General features: G+C 50.2%; 1 protein-coding gene and 1 long non-coding RNA gene across 2 annotated transcripts in view; one reads left to right on the top strand and one right to left on the bottom strand.

Annotated features, from left to right (window-relative positions):
• Positions 1 to 4,178, bottom strand: part of LOC138421673 (uncharacterized) — a 30,886-nt gene extending 26,708 nt beyond the window's left edge. The window contains exons 1-2 of the long non-coding RNA XR_011249590.1: positions 3,876 to 4,178; positions 2,565 to 2,729 (exon numbers count right to left, since the gene is read on the bottom strand). This is a non-coding gene — a long non-coding RNA (uncharacterized lncRNA). The remainder of the gene's footprint in view (positions 1 to 2,564; positions 2,730 to 3,875) is intronic.
• Positions 3,155 to 16,956, top strand: part of SLIT3 (slit guidance ligand 3) — a 724,331-nt gene continuing 710,529 nt past the window's right edge. Inside the window, exon 1 of the mRNA XM_069555989.1 lies at positions 3,155 to 3,833. Coding sequence (XP_069412090.1) covers positions 3,637 to 3,833 — 197 coding nt within the window. The 5' untranslated portion in view covers positions 3,155 to 3,636. The remainder of the gene's footprint in view (positions 3,834 to 16,956) is intronic.

Below are 16,956 nucleotides of genomic sequence, written 5' to 3'. Positions count from 1 at the left end.
TTCATTTCTTTACTTCAGGTAGTTAGTTATTGCTGCAACCAGAAGACCTGCTGTGATTAAAAGGGCCTTACATTGAGACAGAAAACGGATTAGAAGAGAAAGGCTGAGGTGGGTTTCCTGGGGGAATGGGTGGGTAGTTTGCTTCTGAGAAGGCTATGGAAAAGTAAAGGGAACATTTTTTTGATTTGAAAGAAGATCCAAAAATCCCCAGAGACTTGTGTAGCAGTCTGAAAATCATTCCACAGAGTATAAAAGTCATCTCTGGAACTTAGACATAAAGTCCTACCCAATAGCCTGACCTCATAAGGACTTAGACTTCTTTACACAGAGCAATTCTTCCATGGGGAGGCTGACACATTCTGCAGATTCCTTGGAATCAGTGGAGCAGGGGAGTGGGTGGAGCCCCATACTGGGCATGGGGAGCGTGGGATCTGGCTCTGGCTGGCTTATTGATGTACTGCGTGACCTTGTACTGGTGCCTTTCCCTCTCTGAGACTTAATTTCCATGTTATGAGATATAAGGGTTGAATTTTATTGGGGGTTCTCCAAAAATTTCAAAAGAATATCAAGTTTACACACAGAAGGGCCAGTGATACTGGGAAACTGAATTTAACGCTACTTAAACAATATCTATTTATTTATATTTATTTGGCTGTGCCAGGCCTGAGTTGTAGCACGTGGGCTCGTTTTCACTGTGGCATGCAGACTCTTAGTTGTGGCATGCAGGATCTATTTCCCTGACCAGGGATGAACCTGTGCCCCTGTTTTCGGAGGACAGAGTCTTAGCCACTGAATCGTTAGAGAAGTCCCTAGAATTGAATGAACTTTGAGCCATTTTATTGTAGGGCTCTTAAATGCTCTTTAATACACTTATCTGTGATGCCATCACCAGGAGAGGCGAAAGTGAGCAGCGTTCCTTCCTCTGGTTTTGCCCAAGGAAACTTCCACCCAGGAAAAAACATGTGGAAGCAGCAGTCATCAGAACACACTGCAGAGATGGTGGATTAGGTGATGTCTAAGGTTGTTCCAGCCTACACACCCCGTGGTTCTGGGCAGCCATTGTCCTGTGTACCTCCTGTTTCTCCCACTCCCCCTTTCTTGGGTTTGACTGACTCTGGGCTCTGTTCTAAGGTGGCTTTCCCAGGGAAGAGCAAACTTGAATGCCTATAAAGTCACTTAAAGATCTAGTCAGGCTCATGAACTCCCCTCCCAGCAGCTTCAGTGGAAAACACCCCACCCACCCCAACATACACACACACACACACACACACACACACACACACACTCACACACACACACATACACTGTGCTTAGAGCCCAGCCTGAAGGGATTGCAAAACATGCTCTTGTATGCGTTTGAAAAAACAAAGAAAACCCTACTCCTTTCTGTTCCAGACAGTCTGAGACACTTGTGTGCCCTTGGGCCTTTGCCCAGTTCTCTCATCTGCCTCAGTCCTGGTACTAAATTGGTTCAAGGTTTGGGAGGAAAGCTTCAGAGGAAAGGATGTTTAGAGTTCTTAAATGCTGAAGTCACCCGTCGACCCTCTATGGCCACCAGAGGGCGATGGCAACAGCATCTGTGCTGAAAGCTGCTCCCAAGAATAACAGCAGTAAATTGCACCTAATGTGTTTATGAATGATGGAGGGGCTGAAGTGTGTGCGTGAGTGCCTGTGTGTGTACATGTACATACAATTGGGTGCCTGGGGCTAAAACTTTGAAAACCCACTAAATACAGTGAAATAAAATCTGCACCTCTCCTGTATATTCACAGGATATAGTCCAAGCAGCTGAAAGTTCCCTTGAAGGAAAGCGCAGTAGAAGGGATCAGAGCAGCGTCTATGTGGGAGAAAATGGAAGAGGTGTCAGGAGCGCAGTTGCTGCCGTTGGCACAGTGTGTGTGGGAGCATGCATGCACACGTGTTACGTGACTGAGTGTGAATGTGTATGAGAGTATGTGGAAGCATGTTTGTATACGAGTGGGTGTGTGTGATGATATGTGTGATGGTGTGTGTAGGCATTGGTGTATCTGTAGGTATGAGTGTGTGTGGGTGTGTATGAATGTGTATATATGCAAAGGCTCATTCAGATGTTTTCACTGTGAGCAGACCTCAAGTTTGGGCAATACTTCCTCCAGTTCCTGCCCTCTCCCTCCAAACAAACAAACAAAATCATTCCTACAAGTATTTATGGAGCCCCTAACACATGCCCTCCCCAGGGCATCTGGAAAGCTCAGGCCTGGCCAATTTAGAGCAGGCACTGGGAGAGGAAGGCACTAGAGGCAGAAGGGATGCCTTGCAGGTAATGAGTGTTTTGAAAATCACACTTGTCCTTCTTTGATGCTCCAGACAACCCAGGGAGGCGGGCCCAGACAGTGATGTGGCCTCGGAAACCAAGGTTCAGGTGACACAACTGACCCAAAGTCACCTGGTCAGGAAGCAGAAGCTCAAGGCCTAGAAACCCAGCACTGTCAACCCAGGGGTCCACGGCCCAGCCATCACTACTCTCAGCAGCACAGCCAGTGTTGGGGCTGGGCAAAGAAGCAATGATTCCAAGTAGGGCTTACCGACAGTGACCTGAACAACTCAGGTGGCCGTTTTCTGACACTTGTGATCGTGGAGGGCAGTCGTGTCCATGCAACAGGTCCTTCAGGAAGAAGTGGATCTTGGCCAAGATCAGGCAGGACCTTTGAGGATCTTTGTAGATGAGGCAGGGCTGCAGCTTTGATGGACTGGGAAGTAAAACATGGTGCATGAGAGGGCCGCGGTTTGGGGTCCCCCGGGGCTGTGTGACTTCAGGTGAGTCACTTCACTTCTCTGAGCTCTGAGGTTTTAATCTGTAGGATAGGGGTCCACAAATGCCCCCTTGCGGGACGACGTTGGGACAGAAGGTAGACCTGTAAGCAGCATGCCGAGCTCAGTGCCGGAATAAAGACAATGTATCACCAGCCTGGTCAGTCCTTGGCTCCCTAGAGTGAAAAAGCCTCAATTCTGGGGCCCTGCTGGTCGAGCGAGTCCCTCTTCCCGCCCGTTCCTTCTCCCTCCTCTGTGGCCTCCTCCCTTCGTGCTCCCCGGTCGCTCCAGCAAAGTTCCCAACTTAGTCGACATGACGCGCGGCGCAGCCAATGGGAGGCGGAGCTGGCGTTTTTGGGGGGGCGGGAGGGGTGGGCCCCGCGTCTCCGGTGTCTGCCCAGCTCAGTGAATGGAGAGAGCGAGCGCCGGCCAGCTCACCCAGCCGCCCCGTGCCCCGGCCGCCGCCGCCGCCGCGCTCCTGAGCCCGGCCCCAAGCCGCACCGCTCCGGGCGCCGCGCCCCACTGCGCTCTGCCCAGGTTTCCTACCCGGCCCGCGCCCCCGGCCGCGGTCCGGTGGGGCCAGGGGGCGCTCGGCACCTGGGCACTCCGAGCGATGCGCAGCGGGGCAGCGCCGGCCCCGCCGATGGAGCTGCTGCTGCCGCCGCCGCCGCCCGGCGCGCCCCGCTCCGCCCGCGCCCCGTGCGCCTGAGCGCCGAGCTCGCTCCTCCTCCGCGCTAACTCCGCTGCCCGCTCCCCAGGCCGTCCGTGCTCTTAGCTCATCTCCGCGGGCTCCACGCGTCTTGCCCTGCCGAGGCAGCCTCCTCCGGGCGCGGGCCCTTGCACACTATGGCCCCCGGGCGGACGGGGGCCGGCGCCGCCGTGCGCGCCCGCCTGATGCTGGCCTTGGCGTTGGCGAGTGTTCTGAGCGGGCCCCCCGCTGCCGCCTGCCCCACCAAGTGTACCTGCTCCGCCGCCAGCGTGGACTGCCATGGGCTGGGCCTCCGGGCTGTTCCCCGGGGCATCCCCCGCAACGCCGAGCGCCTGTAAGTACCCCCGCCCCGCCCTACCCCTCCCGGGCCACCCACCTGGGTCCCGCAGAAGGGCCCCCAGGCGCGCCAGACCCTTCCTTTCCCCTTGGTCGCCTTGGTTGCAGTCTGCCTTCCCCATCTCCTGGATGGGATCCTCCACCCTCTGAGTTGGGGGTCCGTGGCTTTGGACAGGTCTAGCGAGAGAGGGCTTGAGGCCCCCTGTGATGAGCGAAGAGCAGTGCCTCTTCAGGGGTGAAGGGTTCCAGAGGCAGGGCCAGCTGACAGTTTCCAAGGAGAATGCTGGCGCAAGGCGAGGGAGTAGATGACACTGCAGCCGGGGAGGTCTTACGGGGAGGTCTTAGGGTGAGAGGAAGGGGCCCGCGCTGTTTGAAGAGGGAGGGAAGAAGAAAGCGGAAGGGTGATGGGGCTGCAAGGGCACGGGGACGAGGAGGGCGGGCTCCAGAGACTGTGACCAGCTCGGAGATCAGCATGGGCCAGCCGCTCTCTGGCTGCCCTTGCGAGGAAAGTTGAGAGTGTGTCTGAAGGTCTAACTTCTTAGGAACCAAACCATTTCAGAGTGGGTGCTTGCAAAACCCGCCCTGCCTGGAGCGCAGCTTCCGAGAAGCCAAGTTGCAGCCTGGGTGAATTTTTTATGGCTCGGTTATAAATGCCTCTCCGAAAGGGGCCGGAGAATGGAAATGCTGACAGCCCTTTAAATGAGAGCGAGCGCTATAATCTTACAAACCGCACTCAACCTCGGATCCTGGGCTTGGCAGCAAGAGGAGAGGCGCTTGGAGAGTGGGGTGGATTGACCCTCGTTTTAACCCCAATTGTGCAACCAAATATTTACTTTTCATATGTCAACGTTTTGGAAACACTTATCATTTTGATCCTCGGACCAATTTCAAAACTTGGACTGAGGTGGGCTCTTTCTAGCCTGCAGTCGGGAGTGAAGAAGGAAGGAGAAATGGTGGAGGGGGGTTGGGAGGGCCTGGGAACACAGCCCAGAAGTGGGTGAGGGTTTGCTCTAGCTGGGAGCTTCCTGCGGGTCTTGGTTCTCCCTCTGCCCCTTCCCCACACGTCTTAGAGTAGGCGCAGGGGTCTCTGAGATTCTGCCTTCCGGCTGTAGTCTGGAGGAGAGTGGCAAGGGACTACGATGGATTGTCTTAGAGTGTGTTATTCCTGTTAATCACCTCCTGCCACTTCATTCTCTGCTGCCTACTCTTCCTATGTCCCTGAGCGGAGACTCAGTAGAATTGCCTTCCTTTTTCCTGCTCTCCTTTGGCTCAAAGCATTTTTTTATCCAAGTGCAGTGAGTATTCTGTGGGGGGTGAACCATATAGTTCTAGAGGAGGGTAGAGCTGAACCTTCATGCAGGCAGGTGGAAAATGTAGCTTGGAAATGTGAAATGACTCACCTAAGGCCACACAGCATGTTGGTGGCAGTAAAAGGGCCAGAATCCAGGCTTCCACAACTGAATCAGATATTATATTCTCCCATGCCAGTGAAAAACTTGTTTTAGTGGTGTTTTTGGAAACCTATAACTGAGAAGCTTAAATTCCCCTCCCTCTTCACACCAGGGCCCACCACGTGAGTGAGTGAAATAAGAACTGTAGCTAGTGTTTAATGGATGCTTTGTGTGCTTCAGTTGTTTACATGTGTTATCTTGCTGAATCTCTACAACCGTCTTATTAGTTACAAAGGTAATGCTTATTATTCCACTTAACTGTTAAGCCTTTTTGTCATTGGCTCAAGGTCATGTAGTATCTAGTTAAGTGTTTGAGTATATCTGGCTCCCAAGTGTACACCCCTTACTCCTCTGCTGGACATCCTTGGAACAAGGGTCAACTTGGACCAAGATCTGTAAATAGATGGTCCTGGGAGGGCTCTCCTTGGGCTGGGGTCTTAGAATAGGCAACTGTCACTGCTGCTTTAGGTGCCTTGAAACAAACATTCTGCAAACATTCCCTTGCCTGGACATTAGCGCTCCTGTTTGGGGTCTCGTTGATATTTAAAATCATGTGGCATGTTTGAGGCTACAAGGAGAGTAGGCCCCTCTACTTCTGGCATGTAGGAAGTCCTCAAAAGCTGCAGGCACAGCTCTGCAGCCAGCATGGCACTGCACTGCCTCCCCCAGGAGACCCAGGCAGCTGGGGGCTGCCCATCTGCTCTGTCATTGAAGAAACTGGGTAGAAGCTGGAGTCCTGGGCATTCCCATGGGCCTCTGCCATCATGGCCGCCAGCAGGCACTGGCGGAGTAGGAGGTGCTTTGGAATGTGTGAATCTCACCTCCGTTGGTTCTGGCCATTGATGTCTTGTTTGCTGGGCTTGCATTAGGGTGAGGTGGTTGCCAAGGCTGGCTTTTCATCTAGTCTCTTTCCTCCTCGGGGTGGGGGTTGGGGGCAGGTTTTACAAGCAGGCTGGGTCAGAGTTACTGCAAGGATTAGGCACAGCCTCCCAACAGTTCCAATAGTCCTTCATCATCCCACACCCTCTCTGTCAGCTCACATGTAACATTTCAATTCTGCATAGTCTTGGGGGGAGGGGGTGGAATTTCTGAGTTATGCTAAGGATTTCTTTAGGGAGGAATTTTTCATTCACTCTTCCCTTCATTCATTCAACAAACGTAACTTGAGCGTCCACTGCATTCCAGTAACTGTATATAAAATCATGGCATATACAGAGGAAAACCAGTAATCCAACTTCAAGAATGTAATCAAAGGATAGAAGAAGGAACTTTCCTTTAGTGAGCCCTTTCAGCTTCTCAAGGCTCATTTTTTCATGTGGCTAAGTTTTATCAGCGGGGCTTCCTCAGTGGCTCAGTGGTAAAAAATATGACTGGGGTTTGATTCCTGAGTCCGGAAGATCCGCTGGAGAAGGAGATGGCAATCCACTCCAACATTCTTGCCTGGAAAATCCCATGGACAGAGGAGCCTGGTGGGCTGCAGTTCACAGGATCGCGAAGAGTCAAACACGACTGAACGACCAAACAGGAACAACAGCAACTTTTGTCGGCGCTGCCTTTAGATGCTCGGGACCTTCCTAAAAGCCATTTTCTGATCTCAAATGTTTACGTTGCATTTTATAACAAAGAGGAAGCATTTTCTCCCTTCTGCATTCCTGCTATTCTGTCTCCCAAAGAGCCTTTTATGAAGGGGTGTGTGTGTGTGTGTGTGTGTGTGTGTGTGTGTGTGTGGTTGTTGCTCTGGTGGTGTTGTGACCGTGTCCACCCATGGCGTGCCTTTAAGGGAAACGTACATGAGGGTGATGTAGTCACCATTTGGACTTTGCTTCAGGCCTGGAATGGGGCCTGTTAAATTGTTCATAATTAAGCTGGTGTCTGTGAGCCTAGGGGTCTGTGTTCTAGCATACTCTCCATAATGCCAGCACATCACACAGAGAAACTCTCTGCCGTTTATAAACTACTGACAAAAATTTTTTTCCCCTTCAGTGGGGAGGTGACACCCACAAGAAAGCAAAATAAACGCAGAGGAGAATTCAGAGTAATTTATTATCCACGGAGCAGAGATAGAGAACAAGGGGAGAGGAAGCGAATGGGGGTGCCTGAAAGAAAACATTCACCGTGGAGCACAGAGTAAACAGATGCTGCACTGACCCTTCTGAGTACAAAAGGAGCCCACAGATGTAATTCTCCTCCAGCCACAACCTCGGCCCAGAAAGGAGGAGACAGATGAGCGTGCGCTCTCACGCAGGGCCTCTGCGCCCCGTCCTGCCTAGGCAGGCGGAGGCCTGCTCCTCACCCACAGCGAGGTGGTGGCCTGGACAGTGGAGGGGGGCAAGAGTGGACATCTTTGGTTTTTCACTTGGCTCTGGAACATGCTGGAGACTGCTGTATTTAAATAAACATTTCCTGTTTGCGAAAGAATACGGGCTAAAGGCTGAAACGTGAGAATGTGGTAACTTAATTTTCTCCATCACTCCAGATGACGGCAAGCTTTGCCGGTGGTTGGGTCCAATAAAAACCGCCACCGTGTCATAGGCTTTCCCTTACTTGACCACAGAGGTCCTGAGGTCAAGTGGGAGACTTTCCAAGATGCTCAACAGCCAGGCCCTGCATCCTGGTACTCCCAGCCCTCCAGGCCAGCTCAGAGGACCAAGAGGCAAACTGGTGGATCCTGGGGCCTCTCTGGACCATCATGGGAATGTGCCCTCTTCAGGGGAGCAGGGTTTTCCTGCTGAGTCTATTGGGTGGGATATAAGCAGCTGAAAATATCCTGTAGGGTGCTGTGCAACTTAGAATGGATTGCTTTCCTTCTCTAGGCCTCATTTTCCTAAAAGCAGGTTTCTAGTCCAGCCCATGTTTTTCGTGTATAGCCTATAGCTCACTGGTGAACTGTCAAGGGCCTCTTTCCCATAGCATAGAACAGAGTCTGGCACATGGTAGGTTTTCAGCAAGTATGTATTAAATAAATTAATGATGAATCTCAAAAGTACACGTCTTTCTTTGGTTCATACAAGTGAAAGCTGAGTGGTTATAGATGTGCATTTTTATGTATGGCTGCAGGCTACTTACTAGTAACCTATTATATGAGTTATTAGGATTTCTACAATTTAGCTTTCATGAGCTAAAATTATTGCTTTACTAGAGTTAGCAAGGAGTGATCCATTCTGGAGTCTGGTTGTGAGGCGTTGCTAAGCAATCTTGCAAAACTCCTACTGTGCACATGCCCATGAAAAGAGCTAGAAATCCCGATCACTTAAAGGGTAGGACTTTTTAATCAGAAGCTCACCAGCATTATCGTCCACTCTGTGGTGTTTGATTGCTCCTCTGCTTGTATTAACCCATGTGTTTGCAGGTTCGCTGTGCAGTTTTGCTTTTGCACCCGAGCTGGGCCTCCTTGGCTTCTGCATATTTGCTACTTTGTTTCTTTGCAGTTCCCTTTGCTGTCACTGACCTGTTTCTCCCCTGGAAAGCGAGAGCAGCAGGTCTGAGAGCTGGGGGGCCTTTGGTACCAAGTGGGTGATACAAGATGACTTCAGAGCCCCGTGCCTCCTGGCTCAGGCCTGGTCTCTGGAGACAGACAGCTCCGTTCTGGCTCTGCTCCATCTTTGCTGTTGCACTTGGGTCAGGTCACCCCAGTCCTCTGGGCTGCCATCTGTTTCATCCCTCTGTACCGTATTTCCACACCTGTATACAGGGATGACGCTCACACTGGCCCCTGTTGGAATGCTGTGCACGTGGCCCAAGGCATCCATGTGGAGCGCTCAGCACAGTGCCCAGCATGTTGCTTTTCCAACTACCATTCCTTATCTGTACAGGGCATCGAGTCAGTGTTCCTTTGGGGGACAATTAAATGAAATAATGTACCGGAAGTGCTTAACACAGTACCTGGCACATAGGCCTCTACAAACTCTTTATGATTGTGACCACAGCGGTTATTTCCATTTCTTCATCTCGGGCCTCATCCAGCTGGAAGTTTTGAGATGCCCACTCGAAGTGTGCCTGTCGGGGCAAGCTCCCTGCCTGCACGTAGGCTGTGCCCAATCCCTCCATGCCCGGTTCCCTCCCTCTCCTCCCCAGCTAAGCCCAGGTTGGCCTCTGTTTCATAAAAATGAGATTATGGTTGAAGTGGTTCATATCTTTTCCATGGGCGTGCTGCTCTGTGAAATATTTAAATAAGGAATGCATTTTATTTATTTATTTTGAGGGGGTTGGATTTACATGTGGAATTTTTGGCCCTGACTCCTTTATTTTTTCAATGCTTATTCCTTCTGTCTTTGCCTAAATGCCTACTTTTACTGACTTCCCTTGTCTGCCTCTGTTACCGCTTTTACTTGAAACAGCTGTATTTACTAGCATGCTCCACCCTTGTTATGTAAGGTGGTCTTAACCCTTTTTATAACTGCTGGAAAAAACAAAAAACAAACAAAAACAAGGCATGTTTTTTTTTTCCTGAGAGATTTTCTGAAGCACTGCTAATTCTGGATAGAGTAGATCCGAGGGTGCCCTGCTGTGGTTTCTGGTGTTGAGTTTTTTGAGGCTCCCGATTATTCATTATTCTCCAGACTTAAATTTAAACCCGTCTTACTCAGATGGGGAGAACTCTGCTGGGAGACCTAGACTGTATTTCGAAACTACTGCTCCCTCCGGTCTGCCGAAGGCTCCGCTTTCCTTCCCACCGTTTGTGGTCTTCGTGGCTGTTACTGGCCCCTGTGCTTGGTCCAGCCATTCCCCCAGAAACAGTGTCAAGTGTGTGTGATGAAAGATCCTCAACACGGAGCAGATTGGGAAGTGGGGAAGGAATACTTTTGTGAGCAGAGGTGTGGATTTCAGAGCCAGATGGGGCTCCAGTCCTGGTTCACTGTTTAACTAGCTGGGTCACCTCAGCGTCTTCGTTATAAAATGAGAATCATCCCCTTAAATGGGACGCTGTGTCAGGTGTATAGATTGCATGGATCCCAGTGCATCCTCCATAAATACACCTATTATCATGCTTATCACAATTCTTATTGACTGTGGTCTTCATTCTGGAGCACACTCAAGATAAAGCCTGTTTGGAAAAATATAGATTGTCGAGGTTGAAAGAGGTCCTCTTGTCCAAGTTTCGACCATGTGCAGATAGGTCTTCCACCAGCGTAATTTGGGGGAAAGTGGTCATTCTCCTTTGTTTGATTACATTTAGTGGTGAGGCCCTCAGTTCTTCCTAAGGCGATTTATTCCATTTTTAAAAGCAGTTCTAAGAAAAAATTTTTCTTTGTTTGGGGGTTGGACTTATCTCCCATTACTTGTTATTACACAGAGCAAGCAGAATCCTTTTCCCAAATGATAGGACTTCAGACATCTTGCTGCTGTTACGTTTCTCACCACCTGCTTACCCAAGCCTTCTCTTTTCTTCCATAAACTTTTATAATTACCTCAGCTATTCTGTGTGTGTCAGCCTTTGAGACAAGCACTGTCTCCTTTCACAGTTTTCTTCCTTGAACTAGACCCCAGTCCTCTTTGCCTTGCGTTGGTTTGAATGAGGCCTTCCAGTCCCTCGCTGTCTCGCCTGCGGCAGGGCCTCTTCACTTGGCTCAGCCCCGCCCCTGGGTCGGCTCGTTCGGACCTTGCTGGTCACTGTCTCCCCAGGGTCTCCCCGGTCCTCCGTGCTGTTCACCTCACTTTCTCCCATCCTCGACTTGTGCCCTTGACTTTTGGCATCTAAGTGCAACACTTTGCACGTATCCTAATTAAACTTTGGCGAATAGTTTCACTTCATCAGCCTTTCAGGAACGTTTCTCTGTTGAATTTCCTTCTGGTGCATTAGCCACTCCTCCTCATCCCCTCTGCAGTTTTAGTGAGCTTGCGCTATAGATCCTTATCCAGGTTGTCAATACAGTCAGCAGCGTTCTCTTGTTTTTTCCCACATCTTTCTATGGTCTGGGCTGTAGATTACACAAGTCCATTGTCCTGTTCTTCCTGGCTGGGGTAGGTACAAACCTTGAGGTCTTACTGGCCTGTAGCATCTTCTTTTCCTGGAGTTCTATTGTTCGTTATTTTCTCGGGAATGATTTCCTATCAATGTTTAATTTCCCCCGTGTGTTGAATTTTCTCTGCACTCTTGGTTTCTTGTAGCCTTTTCCTTCATGACTTTTGCTTCATCCTTTTTCTGTCAAGTTTGGTGCCAGAAGCCCCATCAGCCTATGATGTGGGGTGTGTGCGTGTGTGTGTAGGTGTGTTATTCTCTCCTGTGAAATATTCTAGCCTGAGAAATCAGGCCCTTCTTTTCAGCCGCATGGCCCCTCTGAGAACCTCCGTTTCTCAAAGTGATTTCTCTGACTGTCTGGTGCCCCCTGGTACGGAGCCCATTTGCTTGGAGAGCGGGTGAACGAACGTGATGCGGGACGCGGCGCAGAGGACTGCAGTGTCCAGGTGCTCCTGAGGCCTCTGTACTCACCGATGGCAGTGGCGGTGGTGCTCTCCCCCTCCACCACCGCGCCCGTTCGTGGGGCCCTTGTTTGGGCCTGGTGCTGGTCTCCCTCTTGACATGCATAGACTCAGTCTTCAAACCGTCATGCCAAACAGGAAATCCTTGTGTCCCTGTTTTACAGATAAGGAAACAGAGTCAGAGAGGTCCCTTCCCCAGGTGGTAGGTGTGGAGCCAGGGTTTGTCCAGGCAGGCTGGTCTCCAGTCTGCATTCTCACCACTGGTCACTTTTCCCTTCCCCAAGTTAAGTTAGCACCCCCTTGTCCATTCTTCCAAACCTGGTTCTCAAAGAACGACCAGAAGGGAGAAAGGCAAGATCCTATTGAATCAGTGAGAGCCTATTGACGCAGGGTATCCTGAGAGGGGTTCCGATGTTATGTTTTGGCCACCTGGCCAAAGAGCTAGCCTGTCCAGCTTGGGGACGTATTAATAGGTGACATTTGAATTGGAGAAGTGAGTTCCCATGGCTAGAAACAGGAATGTAGTTTAGGTTTACAGAGTTCACAATTATAAGAAACCTAAGAGGGCCTGAGCCCCATTTAACATGATAGGGGCTGCTCTTAAGAAAGTTTTATCTAATGGGGGCATTTAGGGTGTTTAGGACTAAACCCAGTCTTAGGGAAAATATCACCATGGTTATGTGGCTAATTAGTATGATTTTTTATTTTAGATTTGAGGGGAATAACCCTCCAAGAACATTCTAATGTGGCTTCATTTTTTTTTTTTAATGTGGGTCATTTTTTTTTTAAGTCTTTATTGAATTTGTTACAATATTGCTTCTGCTTTTTTTATTTGTTTGTTTTGTTTCAGATTTTTGGCTGCAAGGCATGTGAGCTATTAGCTCTCTGACCAGGGTCTGAACCTGTACCCCCGCAGTGGAAGGCGAAGTCTTAACTGCTGGACCACCAGCGGAGGCCCCGATGAGCCTTCTTGGCGGGCGTTTTCCCCCATGAGTATCTGCCTAGCTCTTGCCAGGGATTGTCTTTCCTTCTAGCTGGTGGTACCACTCGCCTTCTTTCAGCCGTGACCTCTGGACTTCTGCCACCCTGAGGTTGGGTCCTGCTGGTACAGGATGTGTATAAGATGCAGGCTCGCTGGAATGAACACGACTTCACTTTTCATGGTTTTATCACTGCTTGTGTGGGCTCCGGTTCCTCTTCTCTTGTCCGAAATGCCAGTCTGAGTTCCTGACCCCTGATTCATTCCGCACTTTGGCAACAGTGTGGAGTGTGGTTCCTGAAAGTCTGCCAGCACACTGAACCACCCACCTTGACTCCCTCTTGCATTTCTCAGCCTCCCTCATTTCCGTCTGCTCCCGGCGTCCCCCCTCCTTGCTCCCCTGCCCTCAGTTAGTAGATACCGTGGCTCAGGTCCGTCTGCATAGTGTGTCTGTGGTCTCTTCTAATCTGAGGTTTGTGGGCTTGACCATGGGTGTGTGCGTCTTGTGTGTCTCTCCTGGCCCCCACCTTGACCCTTCCAAGCTTGGCGTCTTACCCAGTCCTGCCCTGCAGGTAGCTCTCCATTGCCTAGTACCAAATTTGGACTTTGACCATCTAAACCTCAGTTCCTGAGATTGTCTTTCAGGAGGATCTTTGTGGCTGGGACCTTAGTTGGAGACTGGAGGCTGCCAGTCTGTGGCTGTGTCCTGAAGACAGCCTGAGACTTCGTCTTCAGGGCCACCCGGAATCTTCCATAATGCCCAGGGTGTTGGGGGGGGAGGTCCTCTTGGGCTGACCCCTGTGAATGATGACCACAACATGCTCCTAAATTCCATGCAACCCAAGCAGAGAATAGAGCGGCTTCTTCTGTGCTGGAAAACTCAGCAGTGATGATTTCATTGGCGAGCTGTCCTGCTCAGAAATGTGTTATGAAAGTTTCTGGATCATCTAGTGCTTTCTGATATTCTGCTGCTCCCCTGCACCTCTGCCAAGCTCTGTAATGTAGGTAGAAAGTGTTTTATGCATGAGGTTTTGAAGAGGTGTTAATGTGAAACCCATGGAGAGTACAGTTTGATATAACCTTTAATGAGGAAAAAGACCTAGGGAGAAACCTGGTTTCCATCCACTTTCTAACTGCAGAAACTTACAGGAGTATCTTTTGGAGTCTTAATTGTCTCATCTGTAACCTTTAGAATGGTGGGAGCAATGCTTCTCTCATGGCACTGATGCAGAGTTTGAATGAGATCAAATGTCTGCAAATGTCTCCTGAATCTAGTGCCGTGGCAATGACTTACTGACGCCGCCCACAGGAGCTTTATCAGCTAAATCCTGCATCTAAAAGATGATCAGGGTTCGTCTTGGCATCTTATATTTATAGGTGAGGAAACAGCAAATTCAAAGGACTTGCTCAGGGTAACCCATGTTTTTGAATTTTGACTGGGCTTTTCCTGTTCATTTATCAAGATGTATCTTTTACAAATGCAAATAGAGCCTCATACCAATACCAGTAACCCAGCCAGGTGGAGTTGAGAGAACTTTTCATCTGAGTAATTACTAACCAGCAGTCTCAAGAAAGTAGAACCACGTAAGGGGCTCCTTGAAAGATGGAGTCATTTAAGGGAGCTATTTATTTGAGTGCTGATGCTGGGAAGGATTGAAAGTGGGAGGAGAAGGGGATGACAGAGGTAGAGATGGTTGGATGGCATCACGAACTCAATGGACATGAGTTTGAGTCAACTCCAGGAGTTGGTGCTGGACAGGGAGGCCTGGTGTGCTGCAGTCCATGGGGTCACAAAGAGTCCGACATGACTGAGTGACTGAACTGAACTGAACAATGATGACTGGGGCTTCCCAGGTGGTAAGATGGTAAAAGAATCTGCCTGCGATGCTGGAGATGCAAGAGGTGTGGGTTCGATCCCTGCGTTGGAAAGATCCTCTGGAGAAGGAAATGGCAACCCATTCCAGTACTCTTGCCTGGAGAATCCCATGGAGCCTGGAAGGCTGCAGTCCAGGGGGTCACGAAGAGTTGGGCACGGCAGAGCACAGCGCAGCTCAGCAGCCCAGAATGACGGCTAAAGCAAGGGAAACATCCTCATAACCGGAACAGCTCAAAGTAATATGGAACTCAGTCTGGGCTGAGCTTTCCCACCAGATGACTGACAAGGTGAAAGCCACCATGCTAGGTTCAGAGAAGAAATTTATGGGGTGATGGGGAAAATGAAGGATGAGACATCGAGCCTTCAGGAACCACTGGTGAAAGCAAGCCCCACTCATCCCTGTTAGTGGCTACAATATGTAGGAAAACTCACACATCATAAAAAAAAAATGTACAAGTAGAATTTGGAAAAAAAAAACGCATGGGGAAAATATTAATATGAGAACAATTGTATCTGAGAAAGAATTCAAGTATGCCTCCACAGCTAGCTGGCAAACAGCACAAGTTCTGCATTTTATTAGAGTCCTGACTCTGCGTGGAACACTGACCTTATTTGAGAAGCATTTCATAAACACTGACACACAGCACAGCAGCGTTTGAGGCCATGAGGAGACACGGGGCCTCCTTTCGGAGACCAGCTTCCTCTCCTGGGCCGCCCCGGCTGTAACTAGACCCCTGGACGGTCTCCCTGGTGCTGATGCCCCCAGTCTTCTCTCTGAGGCCTGACAAAGCAGGCAGGAGCTTCCCCAGGGGAGAGTGAGGACGCGGGCTTTGGACCACAGGTTGCTCTTTGGACAGTTTTGCCTGGGAGTGGGGTAGTTGATGGGGAAGACAGCTTTGAGGGAAAGGGTCTGAGAACTTCCATTTGGGCCAGTTTCTTTTTTGGAGAACTCAGTTTGTGCCTGTACATGTGGCTGACTGTGTGGTTCCTGGGCACCGCTGAGCTGATCCTTTGGAAGGGAAGACCTGGGGCTTGCAGTAGCCCTGAGAAATGTATGCAGTACATCTCCTCCTGCTAGAAACTGGCACTTTCCTCTCCGTCTGCTGCCAGCTTACAAGTCCTGAATTTCTGCCATGGAACTGGGTTCTGTCCCTCCCCCTCACTCCCTTCTCTAGCCAGGAGATTTTCAAGCTTTGCAAGTAGCTCTGGAGATCATCTGGTCTACCCGCTTGCCACTGATCTCAACCCAGCCGGATGGATACGTGTCTCAGAACTGTAATCGGAGGGGACCCAAGCTTTGCAGTGTGAGCTGCCCTCATGAGAAGCCTGTCCTGCTTTCATTTCAGCCTCAGTCACAGCATTTGGTCCTCAATAATGATCACTCAGAGCTGTAGGAAGCCTCTGCCAATCTGAGAAACCAGGGGGACAGAAGAAGGGACCAAATCTCGTCATAAATAAATAAATATGGAACATTGTGGAACCCAAGGGGAGAGGCACCAAAGGAGCTTGGTGAAGGTATAGGAAGGGAAGGTCCCCGACTGAAGGCAAACAGACAAACAGCTGGGAACCAGGACTAGAGAAAAAATCCAAAGTGGGAAGGCCAGTTACTTCATGGGCGGTTTTAATGTCTAAGGCTCCCCCCGCCCCCTTCTAGTTACTTCATGCCATGAGATGGTAACCAGTCGGCTTTGTTTACTCTGTTCAGGCGCACATTTTAACACCGAGACACTTCCCTTACGCTTCTTCCTGCCATGTGCCTTCCTTATATGTTCTAGAGATTTTGCAAAGACCGAAATCTCCTCTAGGTTTTTTTCCTAACTGGAGCTGCATGCTGATTCGAGCCATATTCAGCCAGGAAGCCCTCTTCCCGTCTTTAAAACAAGAGCCATCTCCTCTGAGAAGACTGCGCTACAGTTCCTTTGTCTGTGTTGCTAACGAACAAGGAGGCCCCATTGCAAAACGGCGTTTCATGAGCAGAGTGGGGCTGATAGCACCTCTTGCCAAATGTGACTGTGTGTAGTTGTGTGGGGGTGTGGGGGGAAACAGCTTTGTCAAGCGGAGGGCTGAGGGAGGCGGCTCTGGGGAATTTTTAGCAACTGCAGCATGGTGTGGTGGAAAGAATGTTTGCCTGGGAATTTGGAGACCTGGCTGTACCCCTGACCTACTGTGTGACCTTGGACAAGTCACTTGACCTCTCTGGGCCTCAGTTTCCTCATCTTTTAAGAGGACAAAGGGAGGAGGCTGGCAGATCTCCAAGGATCATTTCAACCCTATACATCTTCACTTCTCCGGCTGGGATTTGGAGTTTAGACCTGAGCCAGCAAGTAACCAACCCCAGGGACTTTCTAGAGGCAATCGAGAGGCCAGAACAGCTGCTTCAGGGAGTGGCTGGTCC

Source organism: Ovis canadensis, chromosome 16 (assembly GCF_042477335.2).
Source record: "Ovis canadensis isolate MfBH-ARS-UI-01 breed Bighorn chromosome 16, ARS-UI_OviCan_v2, whole genome shotgun sequence".
NCBI lineage: Eukaryota > Metazoa > Chordata > Mammalia > Artiodactyla > Bovidae > Ovis > Ovis canadensis.
Note: the sequence above shows the minus strand (reverse complement) of the source record. Positions and strands in the feature narration are given on the sequence as shown.